Source organism: Mustela nigripes, chromosome 2 (assembly GCF_022355385.1).
Source record: "Mustela nigripes isolate SB6536 chromosome 2, MUSNIG.SB6536, whole genome shotgun sequence".
Lineage (NCBI taxonomy): Eukaryota > Metazoa > Chordata > Mammalia > Carnivora > Mustelidae > Mustela > Mustela nigripes.
In genome coordinates, this window is record NC_081558.1 from 70959263 (window position 1) to 70986471 (window position 27209).

The 27209-nt window shown below is 52.4% G+C and overlaps 2 protein-coding genes across 5 annotated transcripts in view; both read right to left on the reverse strand.

Moving 5' to 3' along the window:
- Window positions 1-34: 34 nt before the first annotated feature.
- Window positions 35-18435, reverse strand: HHATL (hedgehog acyltransferase like). Of its 3 annotated transcripts, none has more exons than XM_059390771.1 (12): window positions 18350-18435; window positions 7261-7379; window positions 6785-6852; window positions 6135-6248; window positions 5823-6017; window positions 5262-5471; window positions 4748-4919; window positions 4140-4284; window positions 3985-4020; window positions 1014-1215; window positions 470-611; window positions 35-270 (listed from the first exon to the last, which is right to left on the reverse strand). In XM_059390771.1, exons 2-12 carry the CDS (start codon window positions 7364-7366, stop codon window positions 146-148), a joined length of 1515 nt encoding a protein of 504 aa, XP_059246754.1. In that variant the 5' UTR covers window positions 7367-7379; window positions 18350-18435; the 3' UTR covers window positions 35-145. The 3 variants fall into 3 exon arrangements, with proteins under 3 accessions (XP_059246754.1, XP_059246752.1, XP_059246753.1); XM_059390769.1 differs by lacking the exon at window positions 18350-18435 and adding an exon at window positions 9085-9362; XM_059390770.1 differs by lacking the exon at window positions 18350-18435 and adding an exon at window positions 7927-8058.
- The window catches only part of CCDC13 (coiled-coil domain containing 13), a 52349-nt gene continuing 38635 nt past the window's right edge, over window positions 13496-27209 (reverse strand). For both annotated transcript variants that reach the window (XM_059390767.1, XM_059390766.1), the window contains exons 14-16: window positions 18350-18504; window positions 15393-15507; window positions 13496-14837 (exon numbers count right to left, since the gene is read on the reverse strand). In XM_059390767.1, coding sequence (XP_059246750.1) covers window positions 14585-14837; window positions 15393-15507; window positions 18350-18504 — 523 coding nt within the window. In that variant the 3' untranslated portion in view covers window positions 13496-14584. The remainder of the gene's footprint in view (window positions 14838-15392; window positions 15508-18349; window positions 18505-27209) is intronic.

A 27209-nucleotide genomic window follows, 5' to 3' on the forward strand; every position in this document is an offset into this window, starting at 1 on the left:
GATTGCTGGTGGAAGGGACAGGGAATAGCCGAACTGTGGTAGAAAAGTCTTTTATTCTAGTGGTCAGGCCCCCTCCGGCCTGACCTGGGCCGGACCCGGGAGTAGCTGAGCAGTGCCCATTCCTCTTCCCTCTTACTCCTCCCAGCTACTCCGGCTTCTCTTTGTCCTGCATCTGCTCGTCTTCTAGTGCTAGGGTTCGCTCTCGTTCCTTCACCAGCTGGACACCACAGTAGGTGACGAATAGGACGGCCAGAGTAGTCTGGGGGAAGCCTGTGTGGGGAAGAGGTCATCGACGCCTGGGAGCAGGACCCCAGCCTCAGTGACGCTTTCCTTCTCATGCCTCTCCCCACATGATTGGCCCTCCCTGCTGAGTCCCCGGGGTGTTGGGCTGCAATGGCGGCATTTCAGGAGGTCACAGTCCTCAAGGTGAATGCCTGGCACTTTCTGTGTCCACACCCCCATCCCTCACCTGTGAGTAGCAGGCGTCTGGCGACCAGCTCTGTGAACTCAAGGCTGTTCAGGCTTACAAGGTTGTACATGATGATGGCCCAGAAGTTCATGGCCCCAAAGAGAGCTCGGACCCTGCGAGACATCTGCTCCGACAGAGAAGCCTGCCCAGTCCAAGAAGGCATTGGCAAGAGGGCCAGTGGAAAGAGGACACCATGGGTCAGAGACCCTGCCCACATGGCTACCCCAGGTCCTGGGGATGAGCTTGGGTGCCTGAGAGTCCCCAGGGCAGCCCTCCCTCATTGTTAAAGATGGGAATACTGACCACCAGACAGAGAGGAGGGTCTGACTGACACAGCCTGGCCCAGGTGTCCACACTCCACAGAAGGGGGTGCTAGATACCCACAGGGGGAGCCATTGCCCTGATAGCCAGGAAGTCGTGGTGAGAAAGTTCTGGATTGAGAACTCTTCAGGAACTCTACATGTGGCTGGAAGATCCCAGAGAGCAGCAAGGCCACCCCCTCCAGTGGCCCAGCCAACCCCTGCCCCCAACTTTTCCCACTCACCTCGATTTGTGCTAGAGGCCCCCACTCTGCGAGCTTCTGTGCCCAGAGCTCAAAGTTGAGGCCAAAGCAGTTCAGGAATGACCATAGGTAAACGATATCACAAGGTCCAAGCCACAGAGTAGTGATGGCAAATGTGGCCACAGTGGCCCCCAGCTCTGGGATCACCTCGGAGTGCTCCCCACCAATGTGGTCATACACGTACCTGCAAGAAAGGCAGGAGAAAGGACCAGCAGGGGGTGTGGGAGAGGGCAAGTAGGAGAAAGGCAAAGAATATACCACAGGGCAGCCCTCCTCAACACTGTCATCCTGGAGAATGTCCCATGTTCCTGATCTCAGATGCCTGGTCCTCCTCTACCCAAGTTCAGAATGAGGAAGGCTCAGCTTTGAACTTCGGTGTCTTCTCATCCATTGCCCAAGCAATCTCATCTGACCCAAGACTTTGAACACTGTCTCTAGGCTGATGAGCCCCAGATCTATGTCTTTAGTTCACTTTCTTCACTCACACATCCAACTGTCACTAGACATCTCATTTGAATGACTGAGTCCCCCATCCCTGTCGAAACCTGCTGCATCCTCATCTCAGATAATGACACTTCCCTCTACTCAAGCCTTGGCACCATCTTGGACTGTCAGTTCCCCTCCCCACATCCAAGCCAGCAAGTTCTGTGGGTTCTATGCAGTCCTGATTGCTGCTTGCCACCCCCACTACCACTACTTGTCCAGCATGTCTTCTCCTCTCTATTGCAAGAGTCTCTTAAGTCATTTCCCTGCCTCTGCCTTTGGCCCCCTACCATCCGTTCTCCACATGGCAGTCAGAGTAGATCATAGGACTTCCACAATCAAATGTGCCCCCAAGGCTCCCCATTACGATTAGAATAGACCACCTCCTTACTAAGGCTAGAAGATCCCATGATGTCTGGTTTCTGCCTCCTTCCCTGACCTCACACCCACCAGTTAGCCCTCATTCTTGCCTTCCTGTCTCTCAGATATACACAGCTTGTTCCGGCCTCAAGCCTATGTACTTGCTCCTTCTCCCTGACATTCTCTTCCCTAGATTTCCTTATCACTCAAGTCTCAATTCAAATATCATCCCACAGAGGCTTCCCCAGACCACAACTATAGAAGCTTCTATCCTGTGGCCAGCTTCTATCCCATCACACTTGTTTTATTTTTTTTCATAATGCTTACCACTCTCTAAAATTATCTTATATATATTTTGTTTACCTGTTTATGGGCTGTTTCTCCCCACTAGAGTGTAAGCTCCATGTGTTCAGAGTCTTTGCCATGTTCACTGCTGTATCCCCAGTGCCTAGAACAGTGCCTGGCACATAGTAGGTACTCAATAAATATTTGTTAAATAAATTCAGTAGAAGACCCATTGAGTAACACTTCTCCATGCCTTGACCTGTTCATTTCCAATGGTTTCTTCTCCACACCATATTCCAACTTTGTCACCACTTGAAATTTCATTCTGTCCTAGTTACCATTCTCCACCCCCCCCCTCCTGATGTGGCCCCCAGCTCCAGTTCTTTTGGAGAACTGGGATCTCATAGACTCCTCCCTCTCTTCCTCACCTTGAGATCCTATCTTTACCATCCTCTTTAACTGGCTTAAATCCAATGAGTCATCTTTATAAATAACCTAAAACCCCTTATCCTTCACTTCTTCCCACCCAACGGGAAGAGCCCAATCACCCACATTCTCCTCACTTGCACCCAAGAAGCTAAGCCCTGGTGAGGAATATCTCATACCTTCACGTGTTAGAGTCCATAAATCCACCACCTCCAACCCCACCCGGGATCTCAGTGCTAAGGTTTCTCTAGTCAGCTTCTTCTGCCATGCTCTGCAGTGGCTAATCCACCCTTATCTCTCCCCCCAATGATGAGTAGGTGTGGTGGGGGGATCTAGGCAAGAAGAAAGGGGCCATGAAGATGCTGCCTCCCTCCATGCCAAACCCCGCATCTCTCAGCTGCTGACCTTGCCTCCTATTTCATGGCGAAAACTGAAGGCTTCAGGTGGACCCTTACTTCTTGACACTAACCCGCCACCCTGCACCCATGCTGGCTTCTCTTCTTCCTCCCTGTCCTGAAGCCACGCCTGTGCCTAGCACTGGTTCCATCACCTCCTCCCTCCTTGGAGACCTCACTCTGTCAATCACCTCTCTATCCTGCCTCCCAAACTTAGACTTCCTCTTAGCAACCAGGCATGTTCCACTATTTGCTGTCTTAAGACACCTCACGTCTCCCTTCAGCAACTCCTCTGTCTCCCCCTCACTAGCTAGCTTCCCCAGCAGCATCTGACCCAGCTGCCCCCACCGTGCCTGGGTGGTCTTCCTGGTTTCCAGACTGTCATGCTGTCCTGACTTGCTCCTCTGACCGCACTTTTCAGTCCCTTCTACCACTCTCCTCTCTCCCCCAGTGGGAGTCCTTCCAGCTCCAATCCCAGCTGCACTTTCTCTCTTCTTCTTTACTCTCTCTCCTTGGGACGTATGCACTCCCAAGGACTAAAGACCACCGTCCCACACTCATAAAGCTCAGAGCTACATCAGTCCTCCAGGCTTCTCTGAACTCCAGACCCTCAGACCCAGCAACCTCCCTGAATCTCCACAAGAATATCTCCCGGATTCCAACCATTTCTCACATAAAACCCCTCTCTAATGCTGCCCCTCCATCTTCCCAGGCAAAAAGGAATCTAGGGGCCATTTCCTTCTCCTTCTTGATCCCTGCAATCCATGGCCAAGTCCTGTCCAGGGTCCCTGCTGTGTGTCTTGACTCCAACCATTTCTCTCACCTCCAGTGCCCCCATTCATGTCCAAACCCCTTTCACCTAGCCCACTGCCACAACCCCCTCTTTGCTTCCTCTGGCTCAGGGAATCTTTTAAAACGTGGACCCATCTCTGCACTGCCGGAGTCACACACCTCAGGAGATGGCTGTGACCATTACTCCACCCTACCCCCCCACCCCAACTCACTTGCAAAGCCAGTCGTTGATGCCACGGTCAAAGTGCCTGTGGGAGGAGAGCGGATGGGTGTGAATCAGCCAGGAGTAGAGCTCAGGGGGAATGGGAGAAAGAGGCTACAGGAGGGTGAGGATCCCTGCGGTGTTTCCCGCGGATCTCACACTCACGTTTCAGCGAAGACATAGAGCGCTGTGATGCACTTGGGAGCCTGAGGTGGGTCCAAGTGGTCAAGGCGCGCCACGGTGTTGACCACGCCGAAGAGGACGGCAGCCTTCACCCAGTCGTACACCAGGTTTGAGTAGGCCAAGCCAGCTGGGGACAGGGTGTCGTCACTGCCTGGGGGGAGTCATGTGGGTCTCCGCTCCCAGGATCCCCCAAATTGTGGTGGGAAGGCAGGAAACCGGGCCCTACCCTACAGCCTCTCTCCGCAGGTCAGGTCGTAGAGGAGGCCCTGGCAGACCGGCACTCACGGAGGCCACACCCCCATTTCCTGGGGGAGGAGCTGGTACGGCCCGCCCCAGGGAGACCCCATTGGGGCAGTGGAAATCAATCCGAGGCCCTTGCGAGGCAGGCTCTGCAGCTATCGCTCTGGCCTCACAGAGCAGAGCTAACTCCAAGTCCCAAGCATTTCATAGAGTAAATCCCGGCTCCCCCACCCTTGGATCGGTGCTGTGCCCTTTCAGCTGTCAGCTCCCCAGCAATGACGCCCTGGGGCGCAGAGGGTCTGTCTTTCTGTCTTTCCCAGCCCCGTGTTCTGGCCCAGACGAGCACCCACCGAGGGCGCTGTCCGGGAGGCGGTTGGCAAACTTGAGGTCACTGGGGATGGTGAGGATGTAGAAGAAGTGGAAGAAGATGTCCACGGCCATGATGGCCACGACGCTGAGGCCGGCCTGGGCCTGGATGCGCCACAGCTCACCCTCGCGCCTCACCGGCTCCACCTGGCTCATCTGGGAGATGCGAAGTGTCTGAGTGGGGAGGCAAGGCCTGCCGGAGGAGGGTCTGAATGGGGGGGGGTCACCAACTGGGGATCCGTGGGTGAGGGGAGAGGTGGCTTCATCCTGGCGGCCCTCCCTGAGCCTGGAGTCACTTCCCCGGCTTGTGACCCCTGTCTGAGCAGGGAATGTGGCCCCAAGCTGGGGTCTGAGGAGGCTGGATATTACAGCTTCATCCTGGAGTCATGACTGAAGGTGAGGTCGCAACCTATCCTGGGAGCCCTAGCTGAGATGGGAGCCCCTGTCTGGAGAGGGAGACCCAGCCCTGCTCTGGAAGCCCACAGGTTGTCCACTCACCTGGGCGTGGAAGCGATCAAAGGTCATGATGGGCCCAAAGAAGAAGAAAGGCAGGTAGAAGTTGTACTTGAGCAGGTCAGCTAGGGAGTAGTGGCGGTCAGGGTGGGCACAGCTCTCCAGCACGAAGCTGGCACAACGCAGTACCGTGAAACCACTGCCCCCGTGAAACAGCACCTCTTGAAGATCAAAAGTGCCTGTTACCAACCCGCTCTGGATGGGAGAGAACAGGCCGCCAGCTCACCAGTTGCCCCTGTCTCTGGGAAGCCCACCCAGCTTCCCACAGGGGCCCAGCCTCATCCTTCTCCCTCCTCTCTTGCAGAGCCACTGAGGGCTCATTCATGTTAACTGTTTGGATAGCACAGGGAACAAGCAGGACATGTCCTCGCTGTGGCGGAGGGGACCACTCTGTGGGCAGGCATGTGCCCCAGTCAGAGACTTGGAGACAGGTGGGAAGTGAAGGAAATGCTTGGGGAGTCTCTGGAAATGAGGGCTTTGGATGGGGTGAGAAGTTGGGGTCCTAGTCCTTCCCCCTCTCTACCCTTCCCCCTCCCCACTGCACACCTGCCAGGAGATTAGGGGATCCAGCTTGAAGGAGGCAAGGCTGGCCAGACTGAGGCCAAGACAGAGCCAGGGCTGGCCCAAGAGTGAGGCCAAGTAGAGGCTGACACAGTGGCCAAGCAGTAGCAGCAGGTACCAAGGGCCCATTGTGCCCAGCACAGCCAGGGCCCCATACACGGCATACATCCAGGAACGGAGCTGTGGACAGGGAGAAGGGATGGTTTATCTATCCATACAAATGGAGGTGGGACCCCCAACACTTGTAGCTCAGGGGGAGCTGGCAAGGGAGGTTGGGGTGGCTCAGGTTCAACTCACCTGGGGGGCAACCATCGTGCAGAGTTTAGCAAATAGCACGTGTCCAGAGAGGGCGAAGATGATGACGTTGCGGAAGGAGGTGAACCACATCACCCACTCGAAGTCAGCCACGTCCTGGGGCAGGCCGGGGCAGTTAAGGAGGGGTAGTGGGGCAGGATGGGCTGGTACTTTGGCTGAGCAGAGCCCCAGCACCTCCCCAACCTCCGTATTCTTATGCATTAGAGGACAGCCATGGCTGGAGGCCCTCGCCTTCTCCTCTGGGGGAAGTACCAGCCAGGTAGGTAGAGAGAAATGATGGATGGGGTGTGTGAGCTGCCCTGCCCCTCTGTTCGGCATATTGCCTGACATTCCACCATTCATGGCACTGTTCCTGGGAAAGACGGTGCTGGGGGCCCCTGCTGAAACATGTCTCAATTTATTTCCTAAATGAGCAGTGCCTGGGGGCAGGCTTGATGTGGCCCCAGGAAGACACAGGGTGGACCAGTGGAGAAACAGAAGACTCTGAGACTCAAGCCAGAGACCCTCCTCACCGTGAGCCCTCTGTTACATGGGAACATCTGGAATGGGGAGAGTTGGAAAGGGTCTGGGATGTGAGAGACATACCGGGATCAGGGACCTCTGTCAGGGACCCAGGGCTGTGGGGGACCTACCATCTTCCGGCCAATGTATTCCCAGCCAGGTCGCACAGACTCCCGGAAGGCCTTCCGGTGGGCCCCATCTGAAAACAGAGTGTGGCCTCAGTGGGGGCTGGGGGGACTTCACGCCCACACCCACACCTGCCCCTACAGCTGGGCTGACCATGATCCTGGGGAGATGGAAATGGGTCTAAGTCTCTCTCTCTCTGCTTCTACTTCTCTCTGGATCTCATTGTGTGTCTCCGGCCAGGTCTCTGACTATACCTCCAAGGGTCGGAGTTTCTCTTTCTCTCTCTGTGGCTCTGTGTGCAGATCTCTGTCAGGGCCTCTGCATCTGTCTCTCCCTGTGACTTCACCTAACTCAGCCCAAACCCCTGGGCTTAGGAAATATCCTGGGTCTGAAGCCTTGAAGTTTATAACCTTGCTGGGTGGAACCCTGAAGCCCGCAGGGGATGAAGCATCCCACTCCCTGCTCCAGAGCCCGCTGTTACCTTGTGAAGCTTCAAGGAGGCCCCGACCAGCATAGGCCAGAGCCCCACTCAGCACCAGGGAGTAGAAGCCCAGCTCCGCCGCAGGCAACGCTGTCTTGATGCCCATAGCCTGGGTGGCGCTGGGGGAGACAGATTGGGTGAGGGTACTGCTGCCCCCTAGCCCTGCCTCGCCCTACCTGATGGTCCCCTGTGGAGATGGTGGGGATCCCATATGGGATCTCAAGCTATTATCCTACTTCTCCAGTCCCCCACTAGTCCCAGACACCATAACATCTAGTACCTGTTTCTAGCTGCTGCTCTAGCTCCCGCCCATCCATTTGAAGGCTTTTGAAAGCGTAATCTTCACTCTCAGCCTGCCCGCCTACCTTCATTGACCCTTTCATACCTTTCAGGTGGACTGGTCCCCACCCTTTGCTTGAACGGTTCCTGCCAAGGCCTCAGGTGACCTTCACATGGGGGGGGACTCCATCTATGTCACCTCAATCATGTTTCTCACCCCCAGGACCCCCAACCCCCTCAGTAAACCTTCTTCAGTTCCTGACAATGCCCCCCGCCCCCCACCGCCCATGCCCTCTTCTCGGATTCCCACACCCCTCCAGAGCTGCCTTCACTTCCCTGAGATCTCCTGGCCTCCCAGGTCCTGTCCCCAGTATTGAGCTTTCTTACCTCTCATTCAGCCTCCAGCCTTTCACTGATTCCCATTGCCCCAACCAGCCCCTGAGCCCCAGCCCGCCACTTCCCTGTTCCCTGCCCTGTGTCCGTGACTACACCAGCCCACTCTCAGTGCTTGTGTCTTCAGGCCCTGGATACTGGCTAGAGGAGGTGCTATTTGAAGAGGTGCCCTGGGGTAGTGGGTGTGGGGCCAGGCAGGGCCAGACAGGGCCCCAGGGAGGGCGTTGGCCTCTGTCCAAGGTGCTGACCAGTATCAGGCTCAGGGTGAGGCTAGCCACTCCCTTCTTCCAGGGCCTGGTTGTCTCCAGGATGGGCCACCCCCTTGTATGCCTCTCCTATGCTCCAGCCTGGACTTGGGCTTTCCCAAGGGTGCCTTGGGTAACAGACCCAGGGCCAAATTAAAGGGAAGAATGTGTCTAAGCACTTTCTTGGGCTGGGCTGGGCTGGGCCAAGAGGTGGCTGGCATGGCCGGGTTTCCCACCCTGATCCTCCTCCCCCAAATTTCCTTTCCCAGCATTGTAACCAGCTCTCCCAGCCCCCCAGAGTCAGCATTCTCCCCACTTCATATACAGAGGGGTCATGGACCAGAGAGGGGAGGGGACCTGTCAAGGTCACACAGAGAGCATGGGACAGGATTGTGTTCCCAGGGAGCCCTTTGGAATCTCAGATAAGAGAAGAGCATTTCCGCCCCTGCCCATACCAGGGGGCTCTCCAGACTGACTTCAGCAGTGCTGGCCTGAGGGCTGAGGCGTCTCCTCATCAGCCAGGTGGGGGGAGGGAGGCCTGGAGGATCGGGTTAATGGAGCAGGAGCTTGAAACCGGAGCACAGTGAAGAGCCCGAGAAATAGCTTTGTCAGCTGCCTCCCACTTGCCACTTTCCAATTTTAGCTCCCCATGGCCGGTGCGGGGTGTCCCCAGTGAGGCCTCCATGAGCAGGACCAAGGCTGGCCCCTGGCCTGTGACCTCTTCCAATAGACCCCCGGACCTGGGCCTGTTGGATATAGTCCTGCCCCCTGCCCCCTGATCCTGCCTGCCTCAGGCACACCTGAGGTAAAGACTGCTTTGGGACCTGAAGTCTGGGATGAGGGGCTTAAGGTGGGCTCCACGGGTCTCAAGGACCCCAGAGTAGCTGAATTCCCCGCTGGCACTGACCTTGAGAAGGCTGTGAGGGACCCTGGCACACTGCCCACCTCGGGGCTCTGGGGTCCTGCGTCCAACCGTGCGTCCGTCCGACCAGCTAGGCTCTGGGGCCACAGTGGGGTGTGTCCAGGCCTGGGGTCCCCACCCCTTCAAGGCTATGAGCGGTGAGTGGTGACAGCAGGAGGAGGGTGGAGGAGGGCAGGGAGGAGGTGGCCTTCCTAGAGCGGAGTGGAGTGAAGCAGAGTGGAGCAGAGCGGAGCGCTGCAGAGCTGCTGGCCACAGGGAGCCGCAGGGAGGATCGTGGGGGGGGCAGGGGTGGGGGAAGGGGTGGCTAGTGGCATAGGCTCTAACAGGGACACCTGGACCTCACTTCAGCCTGCCTCTCTTGGTCTGTAGAGCCTGTGCCTTTCTCTCCCTGCTGACCAGAACTCCCCTCTTCCGGGAAGTCTTCTGGGAAACCCGCACTGGCCTCTTGTGAGCCCTGCCCCCATCGCATGCACACACATGCACACTGCATGCTCAACTCCATACTCTAGCCCACATCTTTACCTGGGAACTCCCAAGGGCTGTCCCATCCAGTCCCCTGTCCTGGTTCATTTCACTATATCAAGAATCCTTGCTGCCCAGGTGTTAGTGTCTGGGGGAGGACTGGCTTGACTGGTAGGATTGGAACTGGCATGAGACACGTGGTGGAGGGGGTCCCATACCCCAGCCCAGTCCCACAGGCAGTTGTCCAGGTGGCGAGGTGCTAGCAGGGTCACCTGGCAAGGCTTAAATAGGTTCTTGGAGTGACTGGAATCTCTTGAATGTCCCTAACCAACCAGAAGCCCTCTGGGGGCAGCAGGACATGTCCCTCATTCATGCAAGGGGCACCCAAGGCCTCAGCCCCTCCTTCCCAATGGGTAAGAATATCCTAAAGAACCTGCCAAGAGGACAAGAACACCCTTTAGGAAGAGGACCCCAGAGTCTAGGGGAGCTGGGTGTCCTTGTGCCTTCTCTGTGGGGGCCAATTCAGGCATGTGCAGTGAGCGGGACATGGGGTCTGGGGGTTTGAAGGAGCTGTGTGACTGTAACAAGTCACAGGACAGGTCCTGGAACTCCTGCTGATCCCTGGACTCCAGCCATGGGCTCAGCAGAGGATGGGGAAAGGTGGTGGTGTGCCCTGTGACCCTCCTCCACCCCCTAATAAGGGAACTTCCAGAGCCTGACCAAGATCTGAGAAGGGGAGAGTCCCCTACCCTCCCACAATGCCTTTAGGCAATGAGATTCCTCCCTAGCAGACCCTTTGGCCCAGAGGAAGAAGCAAGGAGACCTCAGCATCAGAACGACACAACAGAACAACATGGAGGCCTTCATCACTGGTGCCCACCCCCAAGAAGTGTACACCAAGATTACCGCACAGTATAGAGGCTGGGTGAGGGCGGCAGTTGGAATCATGGGCACTCGAGTTGGCCAGCATCAGGGATGGATGCCTCAGCCAGAATACAGGGGTTAGGGAGGGCTTTCTGGATAGGGGTGGGCATCGGGGTGAAGCTGAGCAGAGTCCCAAGGTAGAGTCAATGGTTGTTAGAAGGGCAGTAAGTTAATCACAGTAGCTGGACATGGTTCTAAGGCTTTACATGGACTTACTCTTTTTAATAACACCACAACCCCAAGGGAAGGTGTTTCCATTTCCCCCATTTGATAGAAAAGGATGCTGATGAACAAGAAGTTCAGCCCCGTAAGCTTCTGGGGCTGATAACCCTGCAGGCAAGAACCCCACTCATCCACCCTGGGTGCACGTTGTGACCAGCTTGGGCCAGCCATCTAGTTGGTACGCCCATGAGACTCAAAGAGAATGGCTCAGAGAAGCAGATGGGGGGTTTGGCTCTGCAGTCAAGAGCCAGGTTCAGCCAGCTGACTTGTTCCTGAGTCCCAGATCTGCCTCGCTGGTGGGATCTGCTTCTCAGAGCCTCAGATCTTCATTTGTAAATGGGCCTGCTCTGACATTGGGCTTTTGGGGGGATTCCATGACTCACTCCATGAAGGGCATGGCTCACTGAATTGCTCATAAAGAAAGCCACAGAGGTCTCACCCAAGAAGCCCAGAGAAGCAGGGCTCACATAGCAGGAGCTGTGCACAGTGGCGTCTGCAGGGAGCCTGGCATTTGGGGATGGCAGGCTGGATAGAGGGCTCGGGAGGTCTCAGACCTGGCGCTGGACAGTCCAAGGCCAGCTCCATCCTGTATGAGGGTAGTGGCAAAGAAGGGTGCCTGGCGTGATCAGCCCACAGAACAAGGGGAGGAAGCAGACTGGGCTTAGACCAGCACAAGGGCCTGGGTCAGCATCTCGAAGGCAGCCAGGGCCCCTGGGAGAGCTGTAATGGGCAGGGGTAGGGCAATTCTCTCAGGTCTCAGCGTCTCTTTTCATTTCTCGGTGTGTTGTTGCTCGAAGTAAAAATGCATGGAGAGTAGTGGGTATATGCAAGGCTTGGGGACTGCAGGCAGTGCCTGTGGAGAATGGGTGGGGTGACTGTGGGCTCGCTGGCGCTGGTGGTGCAGAGGGAGAGGGGAGGCTGGTTCCTGGCACTGCATATGCGGGCTCAGAAGAGGACCACCACTGCAGGCCATCCTGCCTTGAGCTGCTGAAAGCAGGGAGGGGTCCCATGACAATGGAATGTATTTGGAGCTTGAATCAGCCTAAGCCAGGCTGTTACCTTGTCCAGCTCCGTGGTGGTGCCCCGGAGGCCTTCGTGGGGATGGTGGCCAAGCCACACCCACAGCTCCACCAGGTCACACCTGTCAGTGGAGGAACCTGAGCACCCAGGCCTCCCGCACCTGCCTGAGGTGCAGCCAGGGAGAGTCCTCACGTGAGGCCTCTCCCCAGCCCAGCCCTTTTACTTGTCCTTGCCCCTCGGCTCTCCAAGCACCTCTCCTCCTCCTCCTGCTCTGGCTCTGGGCACAGACCTCAGTGTTCTCATCTGTGAAAGGCAAGTCCAGCCCAACTGCTGTCCACCCACTGCCCCGCCGCCCGAGGGAAGGGTCCCAGGGACAGGTGGTGCGGCTTGGGAGGGACCATGGGCACTAAGCTGGACAGACCAGGTTGCCCCACTCTATGCCTGGCCCACTTGCATCCAGATCCTCAGGGCCCCAGTCCTTAGTCCCTCTGACAACCCCTCCCTGCCTTAGAAAGCTCTGCTCCCTGGCTCTCCTGGGCCTTCCCCTTCCACCCCCGAGCCCCAACCCCTCAGGGAAATACAAACAGCCCCTGCTCCATCCAAATCTGGGTGATGAGCCTGGAAGCCTCAGCACAGGTGGTGAGAGGCTCTGAGGGGCTGCATTCCGTCTCTGCATCCCATAACCTCCTGCTTCCTCGTGGCCCTACTTCTTATGCCATCTGACTTGACCAGGAGCTCCCTGAAAACAGCAAGTCAGATTGACCTCTGGGCCCCTCACAGGCCTGAAGAGGCTGGTGTGCCAGTGGCACTCACTGCCTGATGGCCGGCCAGCTGAGTAGACGGTGGCCGACACCGCCGTGCCTGACACATAGAACAGCAGCCCTTTAAGGAGGCTTCTATTCCTGTCCGCATTTTACAGATGAAGACATGGGGGCTTGGAGAGGTTAAGTAACACGCCCAAGGTCATGAAGCTGATGAATGGGGAAAGAGATGTGCCCCAGGCACCCCCACCTATTCAGACCCTGTTACTTGATGTCCTTTTCTCTCTCAGATGCCCCCTGAGCCAGGAAGGGCAGCCAAACGACCCTCCAGTGGTTAGGATGTGTGTGATGCCATCCTGGCGCTCCCTGAGGAGAGCCCTGCCTCTGCCTCCCTGAGGAAGGACAGCTGGTCCTCTGCCTGCTTATCCCTCCCAGGGACCCCACTGAGGGCTGTAGCATGCACTGCCCACACTCAGATCCCCCTGTGGGGGCTTCCCCATGCCTGCAGGGGAAGGCACTGTCTATTCGGTCTGGTGCCCTAACTCTGCTTTAGGCCACTCCTCACCGTCACACACTGTCCCTTCCCGCACAGGGCCTCTCAGTTCTCTGGCTCTACCTGGCCAGCTCCTTTCACAAGGAATCAGAGATAAACTCTTCCTTTCCTGGGACACTTAGGACCCCATCAGCATTGTGGCTTCATCCTGATGGCCTTCATTGTACTTGCCAGGGTACCTCTAGACCTGTGCCACTCCAGATGGGGTTAGGGGTGTCCTGGCTGGGGGGTGGGCAGCGCACAGTACCTGCACAGCCCCACCCCCTGAGGAAGGGCCTGAGCGGAGAGTTCCCAGGAGCCCCAGAGGGCTTCCCTCCAGGAGGTCTCTGTATGGCCGGCATGCCCGCACCTGTGAGTCACCATGCAAGTGACTGGTCTTCGTGTGCTGGGGTGTGAGCACGTGCCCATGTGGCAGGCCTGTGAGTTTGGAGCTGACATGGTCTGGGGGCGCGTGTATGCACCATGCTGCTGGGTGCTCCTGGGTCTAGGTATTTCTGTGCACCTGCAGCTTTGTGGGGACCTCTGTGTACCCACGTGTGGTTAAGAGGTCTGGTTGGTCTGTACGGCTGTGGGTGACTTTCCTTAGGGCCACCCTTCCCCAGGGCTGTGAATGTAGTGAGGTGGGGGGATGACGCTGTGACAGAGGGACATTGGGGGCTCACCCCTAATTGGCCATGAAAGAGGAACACTGTGCCTTGGACTGGACTCACTGCCTCAGAACCTCCCTTCCCTGCCTGAAGCTCCTGCCCAGCGCTCCCCGCCCCTCACCAGCACCCACTAGCTGCAGCCTGTGGGAGCAAATGGAGAGGACTCCTGGAGCAGCTGGCTGGGGGTAAGCGAATCGCTCAACTTGGAAGACCCTGCTTTTGTAGTCAGCCCCCTCACCCAGGGTTAAATGTTAGCCCAACTCCTTTCTAAAAGCCTCCGTTTCTTCATCAGCAAAAGAGAGTGACAAATCCCTGGGTCACTAGAAGACTAGACGGGGTCAGGTTTCCACAGCAGATGCTCACTCACTGGGGACCTGTGACGATTGTGAAAATAGTCATTATTATTATCAGTCCGAAGGTCTGCAGCTGAGGAAGAGCCCTGAAGAGTGGGCTGACAAAGTGGTGGGGAGCATGTGCCGCCAAGGCTTCAAAGGTCAGGGTGGCCACAGATGGAGCCATGGAGGGGTAGCTGGGGGAGTGTGGGGGTAATGCCCTAGGAAGGTGGAGGGGTGAGGCTGGGGGAGGTTCGCAGTTGGAGCCCTCAGACTGTCCCGTGCAGATGGAGTCCTGTGGGACTGCAGGGCCTCCCAGCTGGGGCTGGGGCCAAGGGCGATGAGCACCTGCCTCAGGGGCTGCCTCTGTCTTTCCACAGCTGGCTGGCCATCCCAATCTCTTGCTGGCGCTGAGAGGGCTGCTGGACCTCCTCCACTGCCATTGTCCGGCCTGTCCAGTTTCAAGGTTCACCTCCGGGGCTCTGCTTGGGCCTCTCCTTTGCCCTCCAGGTCTGACGTGTTGGCTTTGGCCACCCTTGGGAAACCTCTTCCAGGAGAAGGGGCTTAGCTGGTTGGCCCAGGTTGGCTTCCGGGAGCAGTGGAGGCCTCTCCGGGCCTAAGGCTGCCCGTCCCGCCAGGCTGACCCCGGGCCACCATCCTGGTAGTGTCCGCCTTCTGCTGCCGCAGGGCCTGCAGAAAGACCCCTTTCACCTGGCCCAGGGTCTCGTGGTACATTCGGAAATCCTCCTCCTTTCCACGCAGGGCACTGCCCAGGGCAGCCTTCAGCATTTCATTCTCTTCCACCTGGATGGCCAGCCTGGGCCACGTGAAGAAAGGGCTCAGTGTGGCCCACGCTAGCATACATGTGCTAGCACACATGTGTACAGGGGTACTGGGGACAGGGCTGGTGGCACAGCTGCTCTTGCAGCTCTCTGACCTCTCCCTTCCTCCCCTGGACCCTGGGGGAGTACCATGTGGGATTCCTCTCTGTACCCGCCCACAGCCCTGGGCCTGGCACCCTGTAGTTCCCCCAAATGTTGGCTGCCTCAAGGATGAGTACTAATTTGTAGGGGTCCCCCCACCCTTCCTTGAACATCACTGTTTTTGACCCTGAAAGTTTAACTGAGTGAGAAAAGTGGCTTCAGCAACCCAGGCTTAGTCAAACTCTTGGAACTTGGAGGCCATCAGAGATGCAGCTGGGTCTCTCTGCCCTCTGATGGCCAGCTGCTGAATTGCAGGCTTAGAATCCAGGACCAGCAGGCAGCGGCCTTCTGGACAAACAACCCAAATGGGGAGAGACATGATCCTTCTGCCCATGGAAGTACTGCCACCCAGACAATGCCACCCTCAGGAAGATGGGACAGGAGAGCACCTGGTGGTCAGCTCCTCCATCTGAGCTTCCATGGGCACATTGGAGAGCTGGGTGAAGGATGGGTCCTTCCTTTCACTCCCGTTCGGGTTGAGCCTGGTGTTGGAGGTGGGCAGACCTGTGGGGCAGCAGCAGCCACTTTCTGTGATGAGGCCATGGCCCTGTGTAAAGTCTCTCCTTCCCCCCTCTCCACTCCACTGCCTATTTCTTGCTTTCCCACTTTCTGAAACATTATACTTCCTTCAAGATGGAGGACATGGCACATAGCCTATTAAGTTGTCAGATCACTACGCCTGAAACTAACACTATGTGTCAACTATACTTCAATTACATTTTTTTTTCTTTAAGATGCAGGACAAGGGCTGCCTCCCTTCCCTGATGCCTGCTCTGTATTCCCTTGGACTCACGCTTTGGTCTCTTCTACAGTCCTGATTGTGCTTACTAAGGTGGGTCCTCTCCTGACTGTCTCCATCTTTGCAATTCACAAGTTTCTGGCAGGCAGCCAGGGCTGAAGTCTGCTCTGCATTTGAGCCTGAGTCTAGATCACCACTGTCTCTTATGCCCTCATACCACTGAGTCCTCCCTGCCTCCAAGGCCTACCCTGACCGGCTCCCTACATTCATTTAGGGGGTCCATGGTGGCCAGGGCCAGAGGCCACAGAATACTCAGAAAAAGAAATCAAAGGTGACTGGTAGGAATTTGGGTACCATCCGGCATCAGAAAACCTGTGCAGAAAAGGCCTTCAGAGGTGGCGTGGTTCTTAGGGATGGTGTGGCCCAGGGAAAATCACCTGGCATCAGTAGACTTGGTTTTCACCCCCTGCTGTGTGGCCTCTGGTAAACCATCAACCTTTCTGAGCTGGTTTTCTCATCTGTAAAACGAGGATAATAGTTCTTGCCTCCAGAGCTTTGTGAGGCCTGGGTGAATTCATTTTTTTACCTTGAGGCCCTAAGTGATCAGACCAGCTCCTCAGAATTCTGTCATTTCTCTGAGCTTGCCTCATGCTCCCCTCCCCTCACCACGTGCCAACCTCACTTGCTATGCCTTGCTATTCCTTCAAGCCTCCAGCCAAGCTCTCACTGCAGTGCCTTTGCACTTGCTTTTCTGTAAAGTATCTGTACACCTCATCGCCTGCCCCTCCTGCTATCTCTGTGTGGATGCCAGCTCCTCAGTGAGGTCTTCACAGGCCTCCTGGAAACCAGCTGCTCTCTCAGTGCCTCCTATTCCCTCCTCAGCTGCCAGCCCCAGCCCCAGCCTCCATCTGACTTAGCATATCTCTTACTATTTTTTGTTTTGTTTTGTTTTTGTAAATTACCCATCTTCCTCACTGGAGTGTAACTGCCATTGGAGGGACCAAATTCCAGACTCAGGTCTCCTCTTTCTACAGATGGGGGTGGTGGTGGTGCTCTAATCCGTGAAGTAGTGGTGCTCTGCCCACATCACAGGCCGGCAGGTGGAAAAGACCACAAGGACACTTTCTGTCAAGCAGATGCTCTTTGCTGTCCAGGCAGAACTAAAATGATTTGTTCTGCTGTGTCTGAGCACCCCATGGTTGGGTTACTCAGGACATAAGCCCCAGACCTAGTGACACCAAATTCCTAGAGGACCTATTCTTGAAGGTCCAGCAGGGCTAACCTATTGGGACCTTCCCCAGCCTGGACCTCAGCAGCTACTGGAAGGGCCCTTGAGTTCTCGGCTCTGCTGATGGGATAAGGGAAAAGTGCACAACTTCTGCTTTGTACCTCATCTTGACATGTGTTTCTGGAGCATTATGATCTTATCTGGGCTGGGGACAAAGGTCTGAGTGTCCTTGTTAAGGGAGGGGATGGGGGATAGAATGCAGTGTGGAGAGGCAGGGCAGTGGGGGATGGACCTCCACTCCAGAGCCTGTTGGGGATTGGGAGGAAGGCAGGTCTAGCCCCTCTGTACTAAAGATTCTTCCCTCCTTGGATTCTGGTGCTGGCCTCCTGCACCCCTAGCTCGGCCCAGCCGCATAAGATGCTGATGCTGCTGGTCTGGGGATCACACCCGGAATCACTGTGTTAGGGGCACCAAGGTGGCTCAGTTGGTTAAGCGTCTGCCTTTAACTCAGGTCATGATCCCAGAGTCCTAGGATTGAGCCCCGCATTAAGCCCCACATCAGGTTCCTGGTTCAGTGGGGAGTCTACTTCTCCCTCTCCCTATTCCCTCTACCCAGCTCTTGTGCTCTCTCTCTCAAATAAATAAATAAAATCTTTTAAAAAAAATCACTGTGTTAGAGAAATAAATCTTTTAGTTGAGGACAACAAAATTTCCCTCTGCAGCTACGCATGGTCATGTGACTAGGATCTGTCCTAGGGATGAAGGCAGAAGTGACACAAGCAGATTTAGCCTCGTGCCCTTAAAAGGTGAGGAGCAGGTTGTCCTTCCTCTCCTTCCTGCTGCTGATGGGGAAGCTAAAGGCACCATCTTAGACCATGGAGGGTGCATGTTGGGCATGGTGGGACAGAAGATGGAGCAGCCCCGTTCCCAGGCCTATGGAGAAGCCCCATCACCCCTGCGTACTTCATCCCTGCTCAAATGTAGCCAGCAGCAGAGACAGAGTCTTCTCCTGGTCAGCCACTGCTGCCCAGGCCTCTTTGCAGGCCAACTTTGCTCCGGGACCAACTCTAAACAGCCTCAGCTTGGGGCAGAGGGTTCAGGGCTGGGGTGGGGGTGGCAGCTGAGGTCATTTAGCAGAGGCACGGTCACCCCACAGAAGGGTTTGCAGATGTCTGAGTCAGGGCCACGTGCGAGCCTGTTGGGGCTCCTGGTTCTGACCAGGAGGCCAAGGAAAGAGGACCCCAGCAGCACGGGCAGGCAGAGTGCCACCCTGATGGAGGCCTCTGTTTCCCATGTTCTTCTCGAAGGGACTGAAGCGGTGCTGCTGATGGGCTGCCTCCACCCCGCCCCGACACTGGGGCCCCTGGTCCAGCCCCTACCTGTTTTGCTCCTGGGGGCTGCTCTCTGGCTGACTGACGTCCTCCCAGGCTCCAGGCGCATCTTCTCGAGATGTTGCTCTAGCACCACGCTGCGGTGCCGCTCCTCCTGCAGCTTCTTCTCAGATTCCAGAAGCTTGCTGTTGCTCTCCTCTACCCTGGGGATCAGACAGGAAGGGCTGCTGTACCCCAGGGCAGGTAGGGGCAGCCCCCACCCCAGCGGCTCTGGCTCTCAGAGAGGCAGGCGCATCTTACACCAGTGGTGGTGTGACTTGTCCTTTATTTTTACTGCAGGAACACAGGAACATGTGTTTAAAAATCATATAGTTCTCTCCAAGGCTTAAAATGAAAAGCTTGCCAGCCGCTCACACTCCTCCCCACTCCCATTTCCGGCTTTCCAGAAGCAATCGCTTAGAACACTTTGAGCTGTTTCTTTGAATATTTACTGCCGTATTTCTACAGATGCCCATACTGCTATTTTCCAAGGTTTAAATATAATCTTTAGACTTCCTGTCACGCAACACGAGAATTTAGCTTGAGTTTAGCCCTCTCAAACAGAGTCAGCCCTTACCAAACAGAATCACCCCTCCACCTCCCAAGGTAATTACATACCATTTTTCAGCTAAATTAATAGTAAGGGGTGTATTAGTTTTCTGTTGCTGCTGTAACAAATTACCTCAAACTTAGCACCTTAGAACAACATGCATTTATTATCTCACAGTTCTGAAAGTCAAAGTTCAGCAGGCTCTATTGGTTAGTCTGCTCCAGGTTCCACAAGCCAAAATCAGAGGGGTTGGCTGACCCGGACTCTTACGTGGAGATTCTGGGGGAGAGTCCACTTCCAGTCTTACTCAGGTTATTTAAAAGCATTCAGTTCCAGTTTCCCGCTGGCTGTTGGCTGGGTGATTTTCATCTTTTAGCGGTCCCTTGGCCCTCTATAGCTTCAAGGCCAAACAGATACCCTGAGCATGCTCTGAATCTATCTGACTTCTTCTGTAGCATCTCTCTGGATGACCCCAGCTGGAGAAATTTCTCTGCTTTTAAGAGCGCAAGTGATTAGATTGGGCCCACCTGGTAATCCAGGATAATCTTCCTATTTTAGGGCCCATAACTATAATTACATCTGCAAAGTCCCTTTTGCCATATATCATAAAGTGTTCTCAGACACAACAGCAGGGAGTGAAGGGCATGGGAGACAAAAATCCTGTCTACCACAGGGAGTTACATTAGAATAATTATTCAAACATGGAGCATGGCAATGATCACATTTTCTTTCTTATTTAATTTTTTTGCTTTTCTCGGGGTTAGTGAATGCCTTCTGTTTATTATTATTTATTGTTATGACTTATTATTATTTTCCATATGCTCATCATGAATTCATGGGACTTGAAGATACTGCCATTTGGCCATTTCACATGAAAGATGTCTCTAATCTCACTGAGGCTGGGGTTACAGTTTCTCCTGTGGGTAGGTATGGCATTTCAGACTTCTATGATACAAAAGATTCAGCTAGAAGGCCAGGACTCCCTGGAATGTAACCTAAGCAAAGGGTTGCATACACACATGCAAATCAGAGTGGAGGTCTGGAAATTTACAGTGTTGGAGGAAGTGATCTTCCACTTCAGTGAAGAGTGAAGAAGGAGCAGAATGGTGACAATTATCAACAGCATACAACTACCAACACAAAGCTGTATACTAACAGAGCTATTCAGCTACTAACTTGACTTGTTCAAGCATGTTCCCTGAAACTTTATTTGCAAAAGTCAAAAAAACCCAAAAACAACAACAACAAAAAACAACCCACATAAGCCTACAAGTCCATCAATAGAGGAAGTACAGAATAAGTGGTAAATATTCATACCATGGAATGTGATAGAATAGGGCAGGGTTCAACACAGTGGCTGCCAGCCCTATGTCCACAGGTAGCTATTTCAACTGAAATCAATGAAAAGGAAATATAATTAAAAATTCAGTTCTTCAGTCACACCAGCCCCATTTCAACTGATCCAAGTCACATGTGGCTAACGGCCCCTGCACTGGACAGTAGAGCTATAGTACACCTCCACCATCGCAGAAAGTTCTGCTGGACAGCACTGGTCTGGCCACGAGAAGGAATGAAGTAGAGCTACATATACAAACACAGATCTCCACATCGTGGGATCAGAGAAGAAAAACAAGTGCCACAAGAATGCGTACAATATGATGCCGCTTATATAAATAAAGGAAAAATAAATCATAGTGGGTTAACACAATAAAAATGCTCCTTGGCCATAAAAAAGAATATGTACTGACCTGAAGAGGATGTCTGCGATACATTATTGAGTGAATGAAGTAGCAGAAGATTATGCATAATATATAACCTAATTAAAAATTTTATAACAGATTAAAAATTTAAAAACAAATAGATACCAGCGTTCAGGAAACTCAGCCAATGCGCTGACAACAGGGACGTGCACCAGTTACTGACTAGACAGCGGGGCAAGGGTGAGGGGCTTTCATTTTTCTGTCATGTATTTCGTGTATTTTCTGTCGTGCATTTTACTGAGGTTCGTATTCTGTTTGTGTTGGAGGAAATAAACAAACAGCAAACACCACAGTAATGTGAAAGCACTTGATGATTCCCACAGAGTTTAGGAACAACCAAACGTTTGGTTTCTCCTTCCCAAATGTGCCTTCCTCATCTTGATAAATGTCACCGCCAACCATACGGTAGCCTAGCTTAAACACCCGGCGGCACTCTTGCCTTCTCTCTCTTCCTTGCTGCTTGCGGCTTCTGATTTATCCACAGGCCCTGCAGCTCTTCCTCTGCACACACACCGGGGCCAGCCTCCTTCACCTGGTCTGGGGCTGCTCCTCCCCAGGCCTCCACAGTTTGTTTGTTTGTTTGTTTGTTTTTTTCTTTCTTTCTTTCATATTTTATTTATTTGTCAGAGAGAGAGAGCAAAAGCAGGGGAGCAGCAGGCAGAGGGAGAGGGAAAAGCAGGCTCCCCACTGAGCAGGGAACCTAATATGGGACTAGATCCCAGGACACTGGGATCATGACTGAGGCCGAAGGCAGCCACTCAACCGACAGAGCCACTCAGGTGTCCCACAGTTTCACTTTCTAATCAAGTCTTCCCATTGGGATTCTGATTATTCTCTTTGGACCAGTCTTGATTCTCACAGATTTTTTTCTTCTTCGATCACAAAATGGGCTAATTTATCTCGATGCTTGTCATGGCTTCAGGGTGACTCTTACCAGCTCTCTCACACCATGTGCATCAAACTTCTGACAGACCAGATTTTTTTTCCTTTGTCATTTTACTTTGTAATTGATTTTTTAAAAATATTTTATTTATTTGACAGACAGAGATCACAAGTAGGCAGAGAGGTAGGCAGAGGAGGCAGGGGAGCAGGCTCCCCGCCAAGCAGAGAGCCCAATGCGGGGCTCGACCCCAGGACCCCGAGATCATGACCTGAGCCGAAGGCAGAGGCCTCAACTCACTGAGCCACCCAGGCGCCCCTTTGTAATTGATTTTTATTAGAGTTCAAAAGTCTGACCAAACTGACCCAGTGGTAGTTTAAAGTGAACGATATTAAGTAAGGCAAATCATTCGTGAATATGTTCATGTAAAAATTTTGTTTTCATGAGGGCTATAAGTGTGGGGATACTGACAAAGAATACTCAGATAAGGAGGTCCCCCTACCCAGGTATTAATTTTTTTTTAAAGATTTTATTTACTTATTTGACAGACAGAGATCACAGGTAGGCAGAAAGGCAGACAGAGAGAGAGGAAGGGAAGCAGGTTCCCTGCTGAGCAGAGAGACCGATGCAGGGCTCGATCCCAGGACCCTGGGATCAAGACCCTGGGATCAGAGGCTTTAACCCACTGAGCCAACCAGGCACCCCCCCACCCAGGTATTAATTTAATATAAATGATACAAGACCTTTATGAAAAACAAACATAATATTATACTGCATACATAATACTGTATACATAATTCATAAAGAGTTCTTTATGGATGTAAAGAAAAAATATAAATGACTCCCTAAAAAATGTGCAATAGTTTGCATAGATATTTAACAGAAAAGTTTATAAACGGGGCACTCAGTTGGGTGGCTCAGTCTGTTAAGCATCTGCCTTTAGCTCAGGTAATGATCCCAGGGTCCTGGGATCAAGTTACACATCAGGCTCCCTGCTCAGCAGGAGCCTGCTTCTCCCTCTACCTTCCCCCCTGCTTATGATCTCTCTCTCTGATAAATAAATAAAATCTTTTTAAAAAAGGCTATAAGTGGGGCGCCTGGGTGGCTCACTGGGTTAAGCCTCTGCCTTCGGCTCGGGTCATGATCTCAGGGTCCTGGGATCAAGCCCCATGTTGGGCTCTCTGTTCAGGGGAAAGCTCACTTCCACCTCTCTCTCTGCCTGCCTCTCTGCCTACTTGTGATTTCTCTCTCTCTCTGCAAATGAATAAGTAAAATCTTAAAAAAAAAAAAAGGCTATAAGCATGTGAAAAATATACCCATCCCCACTTTTGGTTATAGCAAATAGATAAAAACAACTGAGATAATAGTGTTCCTTTATTAGTTTGGAAACATGTTATGGATTGATAAAACTTTGTAGGGGTGAGGGTATGGGGAGATGGCAGCTAGTTCCCATTATTAATGGGAATGCAAATGGATTTATGTTAAAAGGGCAATATATCATTATTTGTGAACATTTAAATGTACACATTCTTTGATCCAGTGATTCCATTTAGGAACTGACAGTGATATACTCTCGCAAAAATGCAAAGATGTGTTTAGCGTGAGCTCATCTTGTAATAAAAATGTGCATATGTACACATATGTCCAGGCACGTATATGCATATATCTGCAGGTACATTTTTGGATGTGCAAATTAAACATTTTAGAAGTTCTGGCAGTTCTTTTCTATGGGGAATGGGGAACTGCAGGTTGGAAAAGAAGGCTTTTTACAATAACAGAAATACATTTGTAATGAAAAACTAATAAAACTTCCAATCGCATAGAGCAGGGATTTTGATGCCAATGTGAGGGCAGAAGCTATAATCCCAGGTTCCTATAAGGCAGCAGACTGCAAGGAAGCTCCCTGAATGATTCTGGAAGTCTCCAGAGTTCCCCGTTTGCAATAAAAGACTGAGACACCCATAAGCCAGGGAAGTGGTAAGGAAGCCTATAGTCTATCAGGGCCTTAAGTGTGGGAGGGGGGAAGCACCAATTACGAGAAAACTGAAACACAAGGCCAGTGCTCATGCGCTCAGGAAACGCTAAACCAATAAATTAGCATAAAGAACCAATCAGAGACCACTGAACCCCAAATCTCCACAGAGACAAAAGCAGAACCATTCCACAGGAGCACTTTCCTAACCCGAGAACTCCCACAGGAAAAGACAATAAACCAACAACACAGAAGACAAGCTCACAGAAATAACACGAAAGTGCAAACCACATAGAGAAATTGTTCACTAGGAGGGGAAGTCAACAGACATTACTTAGGGTTGTAAGTAATGAAGAGGAGAGAGCAACTCTAAAGGGATGAGTGAGTTTAAAATTAATACAAGGAGAGGTCTTCCTCATGAAGGCTTCTTTTTACTGCTAGAAGTGAAAAAATAAGTTATTAAAATAGGTTTCGTGGCAGAGGAAGTGCAACTGAAGAGATTTAGGGAGCTGGAAGCCAGATTTGAAGAAACCATGCAGTTATCAGCCCAAAATATCACGGAGGTTTAAGAGCTGCAGAGAAAAGAAGAAGGTCTACTGTGGGCTGACTAGGCATTTCAGATGAGAAGAAAAGAAACAATGAGGAGAGGCAACACATGGAGAGATAGATGCCCTTGGCAATATACAGACTGAAGACCTCGGAATGAAAAACCACACCAATTCCCAAGTAGCAGAAACACAATGAGATAGAGTACCTAGACCCATCACCGTGAGACTTCCAAATACTAAAGACAAAAGAAATATCTGAAAAAACATCTAGAGAGAAAAGAGGTGACTAGGAAGGAACAACAACTAGACTGACAGCAGATTTCTTTTTGGCCACAGCGGACACTCAAAGACAGTGAGCTGTCATAGCCTCCGGTGCAGAGAGAAAGTACCCGACCATCTAGACTTCTACACCAAATGAAATTCTCTTTCAAGTGAAAGGCAGAATAAAGATTCCAAAATAAGAAAGGACATGGAGGGCTTACCATCCACGTGGTCTCAGCTGAACAAAAGGAAGCCCTTCAGTAAGAAGGAAGCTGAACCCAGAAGGGAGACTGAGATACAAGAAGCAAGAGTGACAGGAGACATTTTTGAGTTGGCCAAAGTAAGTGAACGCTGGCTAATTTTTTTTTAAAGATTTTATTTATTTATTTGACAGACAGAGATCACAAGTAGGCAGAGAGTCAGGTGGAGAAGGGGGGCGGGGAGAAGGTTCCCCACTGAGCAGAGACCTAGATGTGGGGCTCGATCCCAGGACCCTGAGACCCTGACTTGAGCTGAAGGCAGAGGCTTAACCCACTGAGCCACCCAGGCGCCCCTGGCTAATTTTTTAAAAGATTAACTTGGAGGGTTAATGTCAGAAGGTTTAGAAAGAAGAATGCAGTATTAGAGAAATTTAGAAACCAGTAACGTGAAAGACACAAGTAGGGGAGTCAGAGTTAAACACTGTAAACTTCTCAGGGTACCTGGGTGGCTCAGTCAGAAAAGCATGGGACTCTTGATGTTGGGGATGTGAGTTCAAGCCCCATGTTGGGGGTAGAGATTACTAAAACAAAACAAAAACCTCTATGGTTATCCTATTGCTCAAAGGGATAATAAAGAAATCTACTGACTTTAGACTTGCTAAATTCTATGTTAAAAGTTATAGGTAACCGCTAAAAGAATAGAGATAGAAGGTATGACTTCCAAACTTGTATGAAAGAGAGGGAAATAAAACCCTACCTATCCAAAAGAAAGGAGAACAGAGAAAAAGGAGCAGAGAAATCACGGCAAATAGAAAATATTACTTGAGATGATCAAACTATTTCCAAATACTACAAAAATGAAAATGGATTAAACTCTCATCAAGCACCAAGTCTCAGGTTGAATTTCAAAGCAAAACCAAGGGGTGCCTGGATGGCTTGTTCAGTTAAGTGTCCAACTTGGTTTGAGCTCAGGTCATGACCTCAGGGTTATGGATTGAGCCCCACATCAGCCCCAGGTGGGGCTCCATGCTCAGTGGGGAGTCTGCTTGGGATTCTTTCTCTCCTTCTCCCTCTGCCCCTCCCCCTTTTCGCACACACACCTTCTCTCTCTCTCTCAAATAAATAAATGAAATTTTAAAAAAATATATAAAAACTAAAAACAAAGCCAATTATATGCTTTTAAAAAGCATGTTTAGTGACATCTGTCATGGCAGACTAAGCACACTAGCCCCTCCTATTGTAAACAACTAGAAAAGTGGATAAAATATCAGAAATAAGTTGTTCTCAGACACTGGACAACAGGACGAGAGGCCATGAACCCTGGGCACAGGACTTGAGAGAACGGAAACAAGGATGAGCTCTATTGTCATTTTTAGTCTGACTGCACAAAGAGAGGGGGAAAAGGGACCCCCAAGCAGAGCACAGCAGTCTCACTGGGATAAGGACACAGACTGGGGACTTGCAGGGGGCCTGAGGCCGCTGGCAGTGGTAGGACAGAGTATGAAAGGTGAAGCTCTGCCTCCCTGATGTAAGACCAGTACAGACTCCCCAGAGAAAGAAGGGAGTAGAAAAACTGGGGGTCTCTGAGAAGGGCAGGTCCTATACTTCAGAGTGAGAAATCCAAACAGGTTTGGGGGCATCTGAATGCTTTGTTAGAGCGCCAGGAGACAGCAATGCCCCTGAGTGGGAAAGGCCATGTGTCTTGGCTCATGGGCCTGGGACAGCCTCCGAGAGCTAGGTCCCCCGCACCCTAAAATGACACAGAGCAGCAGAGTGAACCCAAAAAGATCAAGCTAAGAGAAAATCACACCTGCATGACCCTAGTGAGTGCCTCCTTAAATTCTGTGCCCTGAGTGCCTTGCTTGCCTCCCACGAATCCCAGCTCTGCATGGGGAGGCCCTGGGAGAGGGAATAGCACGTGGAGAAAGAGGCCAGTAAAGGAGAAGCGAGGCACCTCCATGGAGTTTCCTGTGGAGGGCCATGTGAGTCATGCGGACGTCATGTGGACTAGAATCCCCTAGCTAACTCACAGAGCCAGGAGAAGGAATATACCATCGTGTTTGAAGCCACGAGGTATGGAGTGGTTTGTTACACAACAGTACATAACGAAGTCACCTCGGTTCACGAAACCCCCCAAAACTCTGGCTCCACTCGAGGGAAACGGGAGAATGTTTCTTCCATTTGGTAGGTTGGAGGCTTGTACCAGCCACTACATTTCAGTTACAGAAAGATAATTAATGTTACCTTTCTCTTATCCCTGAGTATGTCTGCAATTCGTGTCTTCATGGGTCACACACACACACACACACACACACACACAAGAATCCATTAAAGCTGGTCCCTTCTCACTGCTTAGGTACTGGCCATCCATTGACAACTTCCCAGCAGCCTTCACTCCTTCTTTGCTAACGGCAGTCTGATTTTCCCTTTGGTAAGCCATCCTTCCTCCACTCTGTGAGCACCTGTAGGTACTTCCATTCAACGTGCTTGGCCTGCATTCAGGGAAGGACCTGTGAGCGACCTAGGCCAGCTAGACCTTCTCTCCCAGAATCCACTGGCACAGGAAGCAAAAACCATCCGGCCAGTGTGGGTTCCTACCACTGCATCCAGCTTCCAAGATTCCCAGACTTCTTGGGCTCCTCTCCTGTCCCACCCCTTGAAGCCTGCCAGCACCTTCCAAAATCTGCCTTCCCCTTAA